General features: G+C 33.2%; 1 protein-coding gene across 1 annotated transcript in view; it reads left to right on the forward strand.

The window, feature by feature from the left end:
- The window catches only part of LOC136028562 (uncharacterized), a 48,235-nt gene that overhangs the window by 19,713 nt on the left and 12,822 nt on the right, over positions 1 to 15,700 (forward strand). The window contains exon 2 of the mRNA XM_065706408.1: positions 10,447 to 10,699. Coding sequence (XP_065562480.1) covers positions 10,447 to 10,699 — 253 coding nt within the window. The remainder of the gene's footprint in view (positions 1 to 10,446; positions 10,700 to 15,700) is intronic.

Genomic DNA, 15,700 nt, shown 5'->3' on the forward strand with positions numbered 1-15,700 from the left:
ATACCTTTATCGTTGATGAATCTTTGAACTTCATAATTATAATTTCCAACAAAATCTCTTCATCTTTGGTATATGGTAGATGATGTCTAGCAGCTTTATTCTATAAGATTTTTGACATTTCAAAAATAACAGTGGACCATAAATAGGTAACCTTTTCAAAAGTTTGAGAGTTACATTGATTCAGATCTATTACCAACAGAGAATCTCCTCATTTCTTTTGTGCCATTTTCATTCGAATATAATTTTAGAAAAATTTCATTTTTATCGTCTTTATTCTGATTGACCTAAAGCGGAATGAGTTTGGAATGAGATTGATGGGTAAATTGATTGTAAATATTTGTATTTTTATCCAATTCATAAATAAAAGCATCAGTGTTCCAATGACGTATAATAAATAATCGTTTTTTCTTTTAACTGGAGTGAATCTGTATCTCCATTATAAGCTGGAAATTTTTTTCTTGACTGAGAATTGGCACCTACACACATTGTAATAAAATTATAACATGAAAATTTTTGAAATTGCCAGATTAGAGTTCCCTTTGGTAGTATTCACTAGGTTTAACCAGAACTGAAGAATAACAAAACGAATAATGGCAATTTATTAAGGTAAAAACACACCAAGAACATATTTTAATGACTGAAACAAAAAAATAAATATCGTTTCCTTTTCTTTTATGTAAAAGGCAATATGCCAGTCTATGCTGGTGAATTACTTGAAATTTGGATCGTCAATTATTCAAGCACAATTTTTGCTTAATAGGTAACAACGTCGCAAGGACTATAAGCGTTAAAACTCTTGCAAACTTTGCCAGAGGCAGACATTAAAATGTCTTCGTATTTGCTTTCCAATAGCTTATGAGTTCCAATAAGAGATTTTTATTCAATTTTTTGATCAGATCGGTGGGGTTTTTGGATGTTTGCTGCTTCAAAACCATTCGAAACCATCCATTTTAAAAGGACATGCTCTGCAACAATATTTTGTTATTTTTGGAGACCGTAAATAATATTTTGTTTTGGAGTTGTTCAGTGCATACACCCATACTCTACTAATAAAATATTGCATGGAATCAAATAGTCCTTAGAACCTGTTTTGCCCATGCAAGAGAAAACAAAATCTTATATTGAGTCATTTACTTCTACTGGAATTTCACTTTCAATTTCTAAAAATTATTCTTGAGACCAACTATCCTCGACAACGGTATATTACGAGAATTCTCAAAATAGAAAAATTGCAATCCCATTTTAAATACCACATGGAATTGCACAATCAGACATGGAAGAAAGTAGAGGGAGTTCCTATTTAGGAAATCCGCATACGAATTTTCGCCAGTAAGTCCAGTTTATTAGTCTACTGGATAAAACCCAAGGATCATTAGTCTCCTGATCCTTTTCAGAATGATTTGATTGATCAATTATCGAAGGAAAGTTTTTTCACTTAACGTTGAGGGGGAATTGTGATTATTGTATGGGTTAATGCCATTAAACATTAGTAAATCACACATTTAATAATTCTTGAAAGGTTAGCTAAAGGAAGGTGAAACCATAAGAACCATTACTTTCTTCTAATTGACTAAACTCACTAAGGGATATGGGGAAGAACATAAAATAATCAAAAAATGTATTCAGTCAACTGCAGTTTCCCATTTTCAGAATATTTCCCAATAAATCTAAGAAAAATAGTTTTTCCAATGATTTAGAAATGATTTTATACGATAAACTGCCCAATTCATGCCCGTGTAGTCGTATCATTGCTGGTAGTATGAGATTTAAATTATAGTTAGAATTGTCTTTGAAAACCAATAGAAAATATTGTCGTTTAATATTTAAATTACATCACTAGAAGCTCACCTCCGACGGTTATCCAACGATGAATTAGGATGAATAGTATGATCATGATCACGTATCGTATCTTTCTTGCTGAGAATTTCTATCTGAAAGCTCAACAATCTAACCCCGATTCTAATGACTAGACCATCCATTAGTGAAATGGAAATTGGAGAGCATATGCGTCACTACTTCAAAATTAATTTATTTGCTGTTGAACAGGTCTGGTTCAGGCTGCACACATGCATTCCTTACAGCCAAATTTCTCAACAGCCTCAGCCATTTCATCTGTATTATACTAGTGTCTTTGGCCCCTGCAAAAGACCCTGCAACGGCTTCCTGTTGTTTAACAAGTTTTCAAATGAATAGATAACACATGTCTATGAGTTTAGCTTTGCAATCAAAGGCTACCTAGTCACTTTGATAAAGTGTATTCTGAATATTTTGATCGGTGGGGGTATCTCTATCCCTGGAAACTGTTTCCACATAATCACTATGACGCTAACAATGCCACCAATGATGTTTTAATTTCAATTCATTATGAAACCTTGATCGACAAGTTTGATAATAATAACATTTTCCCCTAAATGTTTTCCCCTCACATTAGACTCGACCTATATCGGTAATAGAAAAGAATGGTGAATTGAATCTCTTTTTTTTGGCAGAGTTTTGAAGAATCTATACAAAATTATTAGCTGTTTTCAGTGACAGACACCTCACTGAATATTTTTTTGTTTATCTTTCCGTATCCCTCGGTTCAAATTCACTGTCATTCTACGGCTTCCTCAAGTTAGCTCCAATTTCGGCTTGTGGGAACGAGTTTGATCTTACGAGGAACTATGTTTTTTGGGAGGGAGGAGGTTAAAAAGACATCAGATTTTAGTCTGGGATGCTGAAAGATGCATCAAAAGAAAACGTGTTTTTTAGTGTCAAAGACATAAAAATTCTACATTGTCTCAGAAGTCACTTTAGAATTTAAGTCGAAAATTTCAGGTACTGTTGGCGAAAAAAGGGTTTTGGTTGCTAGTGTATATAAAATTTAGTACTGGTGGAGAGAGAAGAGGCTAAGCCCTTTTTGTTTCTGAACCACTAGAAGAATCTGTTGCTTTATAATTTCAGTTGAGCATTATGCACTATCTAATTCAGAAGATACGTTTTGTACCCAAATTATAAACAAAGTGTGTTTGCAATATCATACGAAAGGTTCTTAGTATCTAATTGAATATTTCAAGGAATTTTTGTGGAAATATCATTGAGATATAATTGGGGGATATCAAAATCACAAACATTTTGTGGATCCTGCTAATAAATTTCACAAGATGAATCCACAACATCTCGTAAACAGCTCACGTATTAGATTTGTGTTTTTCAGGTAGTTTGGGAAAATAAGAAAGAGTGGCAGCATTTGAATATTTAACTTAATAAAGTCTTCTTTAAATTTCAAAAAAACTCATCTAAACTCAGCTATTCTGCGTATCTGCCAAAAATCTATGCGGCGGTATGTTTGCAAAATATTTTATCGTTACTATTGCTGGAATGGCTTAGGATATCGATCAGAAGCACTTGCGATTGTAAAAGGATATGAGTGATCCTAGAGGCTTGAACTTATTATGTTACCATGTTTTAAAAACAAACAACATTCTAAAAACAAGTTCTTAAAACAAAATTCTAGGCTACCGAAAATCCAAATTAAAATCTCGAATATAATCTCCAATATGGCAGACCACAAAAAAGAACAGGCTCTATCAGCTCCAAAAGTAAACTCGATGTAAATCTTCATTAACTCTCTGTAATATAATATGACCTCAAAATCTGAATATAGACCAAATATTCCATGCACATATTCATTGTCTCAATTTTACGTCTCCACTGATTTTGTAATCTCGCTATTTACTACACTTTTTTAAAAATAAAAAAATTGCTTGAAAGTGTAGACATTTTATTCTTTTACTGCTAAATAAAGAACGCCAGATATTAAAAAAAATGTCAGATTAAAACCTTCCTGGTAGTAAATTCTGTTTTGAAAAGTATTATTGTAAATTTTCAACATGCATTTGGAAACACGCCATTTCTTTGATATTTCATCCTTCAAACCCTTTATCTAATAAATATTTATGTAGGATATGACCAAAAAATTCACCTTAGAATAGTAGTCTCTTCAGATTAGTCATGTATGCTTTTAGATGAATTACTATTATGGCCCAATTATGGCTTAGTATTTGAAAATCCTAGGGACCATCTGCTAAAATCAATATTATTGTGAAATCGATGCTGGTATATCATAGCCCACTCTATTACAATAAACCGGGATAGTTAGAGTTGCCCGTTAAAGGCTAACCGCTTTAGCCAACAAATGTATGGATGCTTTTAGAATTAGTTTACCACCCAATTACAACTTCTGAGCTTCCATGGCATTCAATACCACTTTGAGCTACTTCAACAAAGGGTATTTGTAGTTTTGGTATACGTAAATTATCACAAATTGGAAAGTTATACCGAGAAATGATACAACAATCCTTTAAGCCAGTTTTACAAGGTTATCACAATCAGAATATCACATGATGTTTTCTTCTATTCTTCTGAAGAATCCTTGGCCACTCCTGCCTAGAGCAATGAAGTTTGGATGGAGAGGGTGAATATAAAACTGGGGAACAATCAAGTGGAAAATTATAGTAAGAAATAAAACCTCTTTAATCTGGATAAGTTTGATCATTGACATTCTCTATATCAATAAATAGCACAAAGAAACCTGAGAAACACGAACCGATATTACTCCATGGAAATTCTAAGCACTTCAGCATCCCAATCAAAGGTTCGATAAAACATGAACTTGCAAAGTATAGAAATTTTTGAAGTGTATTCACTCAAATTGTCACTAAAAATAACTCCCATTAAAGACTAACTTGAACTAAACTAATTTTAAGGCAATCTTGACAAATAGAAAGGAGGAACATAAGAAAAGTATGAAAAAAGAGAAATGCTAAATAGGAGGAAGCATATGAATTAAGTTTTTTGTATTTCAATTTGTGCCTTATTTGAGCACACCCGAGGTGTGCTAAAAAAAAAACTCCTAAATTTCTTAGGAATTGTCTTCATCCTAATTAGTTTCTATTACGTAATCAGAAAATGCTTGACGAAAAAAAAAAGATTTAAAAAGAGGAAGGAGAAAATTTATAAGCAAAAAAATGAATGTCCACCTAAGTCTATAATCTAACTTTAACCTAACTAAAGCCAGGTAAAAAGTATAGAAAATTGTATGTGCTTCAGACTTTTTAGTTCTTAATTGGAATCCCAAAAATGTTCAATTAGGCAAGTCACTTATAAAAGTTACTAAATATTCAAACTTTCTTTAAAATGTGCCCTCTTACGACATTCTAAGACCACTGAATCTATACAATTACCCCTTGGAAAACATATAAATAAATAACCACGCATCCATGATCTTTCTTCTGGCAAAAAATACAAAATTCCATAATTTTACAGGGAAAAGCTTGAAACTTCTAAAGTAATGTTCTTTAATGAGTGGAATCACATGGTGTGATTTTCATGAAGATTCTATGATTTTTAAGGGGTCTCTCTCCCTTTTTTCAAAAATGAGGCAAATTTTATCAGGCTCGTAACTTTTGGTGAGTGACACTAATTTTGGTGAAACTTATATGTTTACAATCAGTGTAAAAATGTAATTCATTTCCTGTATATATTGATATCAAAATATCTTTTTTTAGAGTTTCGGTTACTATTGAGCCGGCTTGCTCCTTCCTATAGTTCGTCACCACGAACTGTTTGATTCTGTATATCAAATTGGCTGTTCCCTCGTCAACACCCCGCTTTCTACGCTAAAGCTTTTTTTATTGTTCTAAAAATTATAGTTGTGAGAAAGAGTCAAACTTTAGCGTAAAGAGGGGGGCGTTGAGGCAGGAGCAGCCTGTTCAATATATGGAATCGTTTCAGTTCGTTTTCATGTCGCTACTTACTTTAAGTGAAAAAAACTTGCTTTTTTATGTAATTTCAGAATGATTTTATATTAATACATGTTTCTCTTTTGGCTCACCAAAAACACATGAAAAATTAAAACAAAATTTGCGTATATTTTTTTTTTGCTAAATGGTTTTTTCATAGATTTAATCGGACGATTCTGATAAAAGAGGATGGAGGAGGAGGCTTAGCTGCCTTCCAGTTTTTGGTTACTTAAAAATGCAACAAGAATTATTTTTACGAACATTTTTATTAATAATAAATATACGTAACTTACAAATTAACTTACGTAACGAACTTATATATTTCTATATTTTATAACGAATATGAGGGGGTTTGTACCCTTCCCAAAGCCTTACTTCTTACACTAAGGTTTGAATTTTGTCCCAATTCCTTAAGAATGACCCTTGAATCACATAGGCCATAGATAAAATGGTTGTAACTACTATAAACACTTTAGCGTAAAGAGCGAGGTATTGAGGAGGAGACAAACCCACTTATATACATAATACTTACTGTTCGTTTGAAGTTTTATGCTGCTCCTTACTTCAAGTTGAAAAAACTTGTATTTTTTATTTTTTCATTGTTTATTTTTTAAATAAGGCTATAAAATCCTGTGGCCCCTTCATGGAAATTCTCTTTCCTCTTGATCAATTCCTTCATGGAGAGATCCTCCCACTTGACTACTTCCCCAAGGTTTACCCGTCCCCCCCAAGTGAAGAAGTTCCCCTGAAAATATCGGTACACTTCAAAATAACTATTACTATATGTGAACAATGGTGAAAGTTTGTAACCTGCAGCTCCTCTCTTGGCGATTGTGGGGATAAAGCCGTCTCAAAAGACATAGCTAGGCAATATCTAAATTTCGATCCGGTGGCTTCGAGGAAAATGAGCGTTGGAGGGGCAATAGGTGCCATTCAAATTTTTGGTCTCTTAAAAGGGCACTAGAACTTTTAATTTCCGTAAGGATGAGTCCTCTCATGCCATTCTAGGACTACTGGGCTGATACGTTCATCCCTGGGGGAAAACAAACGAACAAACAAATAAACACGCATTCGTCATCTGTCTTCTGGCAAAAAACACCAAATTCCGGGTTTTTGTAGACAGGAGCTGGAAACTTCTACAGTAGGGTTCTTTGTTTCGCAGGATCTGATGGTGCGATTTTGTTAGACTCTTATGACTTTTCGAGGGTGTGTCCCCCTATTTTCGAAAATAAGACAAATTTCCTCAGGCTCATAACTTTTGATGGGTAAGACTACATTTAATTAAACTGATATATTTAAAATCAGCATAAAAATATAATTTATTTGATGCAATTATTGATATCAAAATCTAATTTTTAGAGTTTCGGTTTACTATTGATCTGGGACGCTCCTTCTTACAGTTTGTTACCACGAACTGTTTGAATAATAATAAGAATTCCTTTGACGCATCATTAAAATTGAAATTTAAACTTATAGTCTCCTATTTAAAAGACAAAAGTAATTGCTTAGCAAATATATCCTTCCTGTGTCTTTTTTTACTTCCCGACCCCTTGTAAACCCTCAAATTGTTCAAAAAAAAATTTGAGATGGTAATTTTCCTTCAAAATAGTCAGAACGTCACATAAATATGCTTTTGTCAATTGCATGACCTCAATAGAACTCTGAAGGACGGCCATATGTATGTATATTTGTATTTCCAAAAAAGCGGTCGGGCCATAGGGGAAAGTAGAAAATAAACATACAAAAACCAACAAATAAAACAAATAAATTAAAATGTAAAAGGTGCTTTTATAAGAATCTTCACAATATTATTTATAAAAAGCTATATATCTTTCACGATGCATAAGCCCTTCATCAACATACTCAGTCAGATTCCTTAATGCCAATTTAACTCGTGATCCTACTATCCCTTCCACCCTCCTTCTATCTATCAACACAAACGAAAAACGCTCATTTCTCATATATGCCAGTTCCTTACAATTTCCCCACAAAAAATTAAAGATATCATCTTCACCATCCCCACATATCAGATAAGGGACTGGGTTAACACTATGACTTCCTTTCTCTTTCCCCAAATTTAATCGACCCTCCTCTTAGAATCAAAATAATTTTTTTGCCCCCTTTCAACCCCTACTTAAAATAAACTTCTTCCCTCCACACTTCTTTTACCTTGCAAAACAGATTCAAAGAACCCGAGGCCTCCTCCCGAGCATACTACTGCTGTATTCCATTCTTGTGTCAATTTTTTTTTACCTTATCAACCACTGTATCTGAATTTGTTCCCTTACCCTCATTCCAAAAACACGAATATCCTACTTCATCGAAAATTTTTATTAAATTTCTGTGGCCATCCTACCCCTATCTTATCCCCCAACAAGCTAAAATACACATCTTTCGCTAGCCTATTTTTCCTTCTTAAAATTTTTATCCAAAACTTTTCAATTCTTATTAATCTCTCTTTTCTTGACCTACTTAGTCCAAAAGCCTCTCCATAACAACACTGTGAGTAAATTTATAGGCCGGACAAAATCTCTTAGATTAATTCCTTCACATTCTCTCAAACTCCTGACTTTTACGAAACTTTTACGAAAAATCGAAGGGGTTTGAAAAAACCAGCAATAGCAAAGTAAATATACCACACTAAATCTTTACTTTGACAGTGTTTCCTTCTACCTAAGTGTTGCACACCAACTTCTCTAGCGCCAGGTACCTACGAATGGTAAGGACGATATTAATTGCTATTATAACCAGCTTGGGATGTGTATAAAAAAAGGTAAAGGAATCTGCCACACCTAGGCAACATATTCGTAAAAAGACCCAAAATCTAATTGGTCAATGAACTCTTGTTTAAAGCTGATTAGAAACAAAGTTAAACTATGTCTGCATATATAGAATGAATTTGGTCGGCCAAGTTTTGAGCGTGTGGCTTATCTCAAACGTAAAACTAAAACTGAATATAAACCATTCTCTGTGGTCAGCACTTTCCATGGCAGGGATTTTTCCGTGAGTAGGAAATATTTGCGAAAAGTGATCGATTCTGACAAATTTAGTCATGATATTGACAAGTAACTGTCTTCCAGTTTCAGCTTGGTATTAACATTATTTTTCGATTTTCTTACAAGTATAGACAAGGATGGTATCTCTAAAACGCATATACCAATTGAATGCACTCCCCTTATATCCCAGCTTCAGATTCTTTTCCAAATGTGTATATTTGCTTCAAGCGTACCCGAGTCTTTTGTTTGGCACTGTTTCGTCAATTTTGAAAATGGGAAAGTCACAAACTGACTGTTCCAGTTATCGACATATTACTGTTTCTTGTAACATTATTAAGGTTTCCAAGTATATCCTTCTACCTTTTCTGACTAAAAATAATAATGAGGGTGAGAACCAATTTGGTTATCGGCATGAAATTGGTTGTCTGCATGCGCTAAATATTCTGTCTTGTTTACTGGTTAGTAATTCTTCCAAGAGAAATGGTTCTTATATTTTTATTTTGGATTTTCTGACAGTGTTTGATAGTGTAGTCAATAGTCAGCTCCTTTTTTCTCATTTTAATTCTTAGGTCAATATTTCTGTTATAATAATAATTAGGTTTTGCTACTCAAATTCTTTCTTTCAATTTATATCTGCAGCAGACACTATTATAAGAGTACGAAAACAAGTTAGGCAGGGCTGTGTTTTGCCCCCTACAATTTTTGCAATTTGTATTTCTAGGGTGCTAGCTATGATTTCGGGTACATATCTTTCTGGTCTTAAGGATGTTTCTTATCTGCATATGCTGACAGCATGCTCCTGATTAGCCGTTCAAAACCCGGTCTTTCCCAAAGTTTTTGATACTTTTTCTGATTTTAGCCTTTCATTTAGTCTAGATAAATGTCAGTTTCTTCCCTAAAACTGTACTACTGCTACTCCCCTTTACTGTAATAACTTTACAATCCCTATCGTCGATTGTATTACTAACAACCTTTATCTCCATTACTAACAACCTTTGGAGCTTGCTTCAGCGTACTGTTTTTTATATAAATAAAAACATCCAGATTGGCTATGCAGATATTGTTGCAAACAGAAGGAAGTATAATAGACGTTCCCTGGCCAAACTTTATTCTACTTTCTGTGATCATTTTTTCCTTTTTTATTCAGTTTTTTCCCTTCTTAAGGAAGGCAATTTAAAAAGGTCCCAGATAAAATGTTTCAAATTTTGCTCATTTCTTCTGTATCTTCCACCTTTGACAAAAAACTAGATTCTTGTTAGCAAATTTTCTGTTCTTGTTATAACTTTAAAATTGGAGATTCTAAACAGAAAACTCTCCTCTACAGCTTGTTTTTTCCTATGCCTTCACCACAGTTATATCCATTATTTTTGTTGATTCTGTGTGTATAATTTTTTTCCCTTGTATTTTTTAATTATTCTTACTCCACCATATTTACTTTATATATCGTGTGAGTGATACTTAAATTATTAATAATAGTAAATGCTTTACTTTTTGTGATAGAATAATTAACATTTTTGTATTGTTTTTAAGAGATATCACTTAGAAATAACAAGTATACTGGATATAGTCAAATTCGTTTTACTGACAGCTATTGCTGTCAGTCAAAGGACACAAACCTGTTAAACGTTTAACAAAAAAAAAATATTTTAAACCTTTTAATTTTATAGAGAGGTCAGAGGACATTCTTAGAATGTGGAGCATTAGATGGGGAAATATTCTCTGCAACACTTCACCTGGAAAGGTTTCTTAACTGGACTGGTGTGCTTATTGAAGCAGATGATAAATTTTATGCTGACATGAAACTTGTACATCGGAAAGCTTATATAGTTCATGCATGCATAAGCATTGAGGAACACCCAACAATTGAATCTTTCATTTCCACCCCGGTTCAATTTAAAATCAATGGGTATAATAGAACAAGTGAGTTCAATTTTTAATGATATTAAATCAATGATTTAATGTAAGGCCCATAGTTTATTGTTTAAATATAAATGTATTCGCGTTCGTCCAGATAATAAAATATAAGCAAGTAACAGATTTAAAAGAAATTAAAAAAGGTTAATTTGTATGATCCTGTACCCCAAAGCAAAACTTAATTGTTTAGTTTTATGGTTTAAGCTAAATCTGAAACATTTGGGTAGGTAAAATTTTGCTACCAAAATTCTGTTGATAGCACTTTATTTTGTAAAAAAAGTTTAAATGGTGACTTTATATTTTTATTCTTCAAAAAATTTTGACTTTATCCAATTATAATTATCCAGAACAAGAGGGATCATATCAATCACGATAATTATAATGCTCAAAGTCAAATGAACTAATATTGGTTCTAATATTACAGAGTAATTTGATTACAAGTAATTTGTAAGAGCTGTTGATTATTTAACAAGTGATAATTTTGTGTTACCCGTCAGGAGTTAAAAAGAGAAACGTCTCAACATAAGGACGATGATTATTGCTAACAATGTGTCACTTTCACCTGACTGAAAGTTGTCATTTTCAATTTACTAAAAGCAATATTTATTTCAAACAGTTTGTTCTTTATTTGTCGTAAAATCAAAACAATATAACGAAGAACTGGGTCACACATATACACAGTGCTCAAAATATACATGCAATTTCCTCCTCTCTCTTAAACCCTTTGGATTACTATTCTCACCGGTACGTTTTGAAAACCATGTTTATTTTAGACAGTACCGTTTGATGGCCAAGGTATACAAAAAAGAGAAATTTCCGTTATGTTCTTGATTAAAAGAAAGCACTACTGAAGGCAAACTGATTTTTGGTTAGACCCTAGAAGCTTCATATGCCTTGAGTATTCAAAGCTATAATTACACAAGAAAAAAAATTTGCAATAAATTTTGTTTTCCGTCAATTATGAATGAGAGTGTGGCCTTAAGAGAATTAGTGGCCGTAGCCGTAATCTTATTTGATATTCAACTTCCGTTTGTTTTAAGTTCAAGGATACTGTTTTGTTTTAAGAGAATTCCCTCTTCTTTGAATTTATTTTTATATCTTTAGGAGTATATATCACCATTAAGTGTTGTGTGATTACTCTTTTAACATGTTTATTTTTAATTTCCTTTATCTATTTGTAATATTGTCAATTCGTTTAAAGTGTGAATCATTGCAAGACTTTATTTTTGCCTTTTATAAATCTTGGTATGGCTCTTTACTTTTCTTTGTCTATTTTGCTGTATTGTAACCGTTCAATTTTTTTCGTCTTATTTGATGAATTAACGAAAATATTCTACACTAAAAATTTATTAAAGAAAAGTTAAGGACTGTATTAAAGAACAGACGAGCAGAAATAAATCCACAAATACATAAACTGTTAGGAGAGAATATTTCATCTTTTTAAATAAATGAAAAATGTATTAAAATAAAGCGTAATTAAAAATGATGACGAACAGAAAATATTACAAATAGCAGTACGATGACCCTTCTTTCTCTAAGCCCTTTAAAAACTATAAGTTTAATAAAGTTTTATTAAAATCCATTTTTTATTTCGATCAGTCTGTTCTTGTTCGTCAAAATACATGCGACAGAAAAATATAACAACCAAAATACTCAAGGCTATTGAAAAAAATTAATGTGCTCCGATGGACAGTTTAAATTATATTGGTATTAATTAATAAAAATATCGGCAATTTTTTATTTACTAAGATCACGAAACGATGAAAATACTAAAACCATTATTTTTAATGTATTTAATTTGCCTTTGGCTGCTTTAGGGGGTGTTCATTCTACTCTTGTTTGTAGTATTTTCCATCTATTTTAAGTTTAACTTGACTTTTCAATGGAGCTCCTGCCACTTTTATTTCCCATTTACCCATTGATAACTTAAGCCTATTATGATATTGACTAATTATATGGATTTTATTTCTGCTCGTCTTTGGTTTAGTGTAGCTCTTTTACTATTATCAGAAGACTTTACATAGTGAAGCTTTCACAATGAGTTTGTACATGACATTGTGTATTTGGCTGGCTCTTAAGAAAACCCTTAGAGTTGAATAATTAAGATTTTGGCCAACTATTCTCATCTTAGATAAAAATTTTGAGATACCTTTTAATCATGTTTCACGTTAGAGCTTTGAATGAATGAGACCAGGGAATCATATAAAAATAAACAGATTGACAATCTGCTTATTTTCTTGTCTTATATTGGAGTCAAACGTTTTCGAACTACAACTTATCCTGTTAAAGCCCTTTATATAATCAAATATGAATTGGTAGTTTTATCATACAAAATATCCCGTGCATAGTCCTGTATCAACTGCTTGTTAATTTAAACAAATATATATTTTGCTGAATTATGGAAAAGAGTTTCCATTTGTTGCTAAAGATAAAAAAATATGAGTTCAGAGACCAATTTAGCCAGATCAACTATCCGGTTAACGTTCTCCTGGCAAGAAAACTTTACTTGAGGTTACTCCACTAGCCTTAGATATATCACTGTACCTAATATCCTGTTTTTATCAATTGACATAAGTGAGGATTTTCCAGAAACTCTAGAGGCTGTAGCAATTGTCAAAAACTTAATGACCGTGAATTGGGATTTGATATGATAACGGCAAAAATGTTAAAGAAGTCTTTTCGAGAATGCTAAATGAATGGACTGTTCGTCTAGTGGGAGTTTGGAGCATGGAAAAGGTCTCAAGTGATTGGAATAAAGGTATTCTAGTCAAACTGCTTAAGAAGGGAGATGATATCACCTGTGACAACTCTAAATCAACCTAACATCAGTGCCAAGTAAAGTTTTGGCCATGAGAGATCTAAGAGAAGAACAACGCAGGATTCGTCCGGTTAGATCACGTTCTTACCCTATTTTTAGCCTCACACTTATGGTGGAAGAGTCAAGAGAAGGGAATAAAAAGATATATTTGCACTTCGTTGATTTCGGAAAAGCTATGACTCTATCAATTTCAATATTTCATGGTAGTTTTCAAAATTTTATTAAGTACCTAATAAGATAATCGGAATAATAAAGGCCCTCTATAAAGAGAGGAAAGGTTTTGTCCAAACCTAAAATGGGGAGACCCAATTCTTCAATATTCTCTTCGGGGTGAAACAAGGATGGATGTTATCCCCGTTCCAATTAATCCTAGTAATGGATTATATCCCACAGCAAGATTCTGACTTTAGTGTAAAAGTCAGTGCCCAGCAGCTCATAGATGTAGGCTTCGCAGACAAAGAAGTACTTCTAGAAGATGTGAAGCAACATTCGCAGTTACTAATGGATACCAATGTGAATGGTGGAACAGTCAATGAGATAAAAAGACGAATTGGACAAGCAAGTTCAGAATTCAACAAACTAAGGCTAGTATGGCAAGGCAAGAAATATTCTTTCAGTCTAAAGCGCTGTCTTTTGAATAGCAACGCCTTTTCTGTTCTTTCTTTTGCAATTAATGTTGGAAGCTGAATGTTTAGCTGGAAATACATATCTTAGCATTTAAAAATATCTACCTTAGAAGAATTTTTAACATTTTGTGGCACGGTAGAGTCATGAATACAGTGGTCTGCAGTCGAAAAGGTCAACCGCAAGTAACTGATCTAGTGAAGCAGTAAAGATGGACAAATCTTGGTCATGTTCTTTGAATGCCAGTAGACTGTATTCTGAATGCTGTCTACAAGTTTGTATCCAAGGGTGGGCAAAAAAGGTAGGACTAAGATGTGTTGAGCTGTCATCAAAACCACAGATGGAGGACGTCTCGGCAACTACTCCACTCTGAAAAATCTGATGAGGCTTTGTTCATGTCCTATGTGTCAAACCTGGCCCTGGACAAATTTAGGTCTTAGGTAAAGTCTTCGTTGCCTTAAAAATTACAGATTGACACATGTAAAAAGGTGTCTTTAGTCTAATCTTGGGTAGCATTATTTTTTCATTATTGTATTTGCTTGCAGTATGGCGTATAAATATTCCAAAGAATTGTATATAGCTATTAGATGCTCTATTGTATATAGCTTTGTTAATTATTAGATAAACTTAATAAGGACCTAAGAAAACTTGTAAATAGTTGAGACAGTAACAGTTTAAATCCTGATCATCTAATTGCCCAAAAATTTAAGTGTCTAAAGAATTGTACTTCCTCTGTTATTACGGAAAAAATTCAAAAACAGCGTTAATTTGTGCTTTAATCTTCATTAAAATCCTTATCTTATCATAAATTGGATTTTTCCATGATATTATTTGAGGAGTCAAATCAGCCTGTACTAAAATGAACTGAGAAAGCGATTCTATGTTAAACACTTCTACTAACAACTCACCACAGTACCAAACCACCTGAGGTCAACACAGCTAAAAACACCCCCCTCCATTCCAGTCTATTCAGAGCCTCCCTCTTTACACTCTTCAAGGAAGTTCCCATTTCCTTTAAATCTTTCTGTATGACATCTTCCAAACCCAGACAAGGACAACCTGCTTTTCATTCAGCCCTAGACAGTTGGCGGAAAAGGACAATCTTTGGCAGTGTGTCATCCTTCATCTGCAGAACGTGCCATAAGCATCTCAATTTTTCTTTCTTTATAGCCCTAGAAAGCAGAATTGAACCACAACTTTCGTACAGTCTACTGCTCAAACTACGATTACTCTGCCGGTTACCCAGAACAGTCCATCAGCAATTTCTCTGGAAGAAAACTAGTAATTCTTCATCCGCTTTTTGAAGCGCCCATACTTCATAGCCATATTTGACCAATGTCATTACTATTTCTTCCAATATTCTAATCATGGTTTGCAGACTTAAAATCATATTCTTACAAACCTTTTTTAAGTGTGAAAAAACCATCCTACACCTTGGCTCTTCTACTTTTAACATTCTCACAGCTCCCCCTTTTTACTAATAATACAACCAAGATAAATGAAATTGCCCACCTGATCAATCTTTTCGTTACCCAACGTCACCTTTTCATCTTCACTTATTCCTA

Source organism: Artemia franciscana, chromosome 6 (genome assembly GCF_032884065.1).
Source record: "Artemia franciscana chromosome 6, ASM3288406v1, whole genome shotgun sequence".
Lineage (NCBI taxonomy): Eukaryota > Metazoa > Arthropoda > Branchiopoda > Anostraca > Artemiidae > Artemia > Artemia franciscana.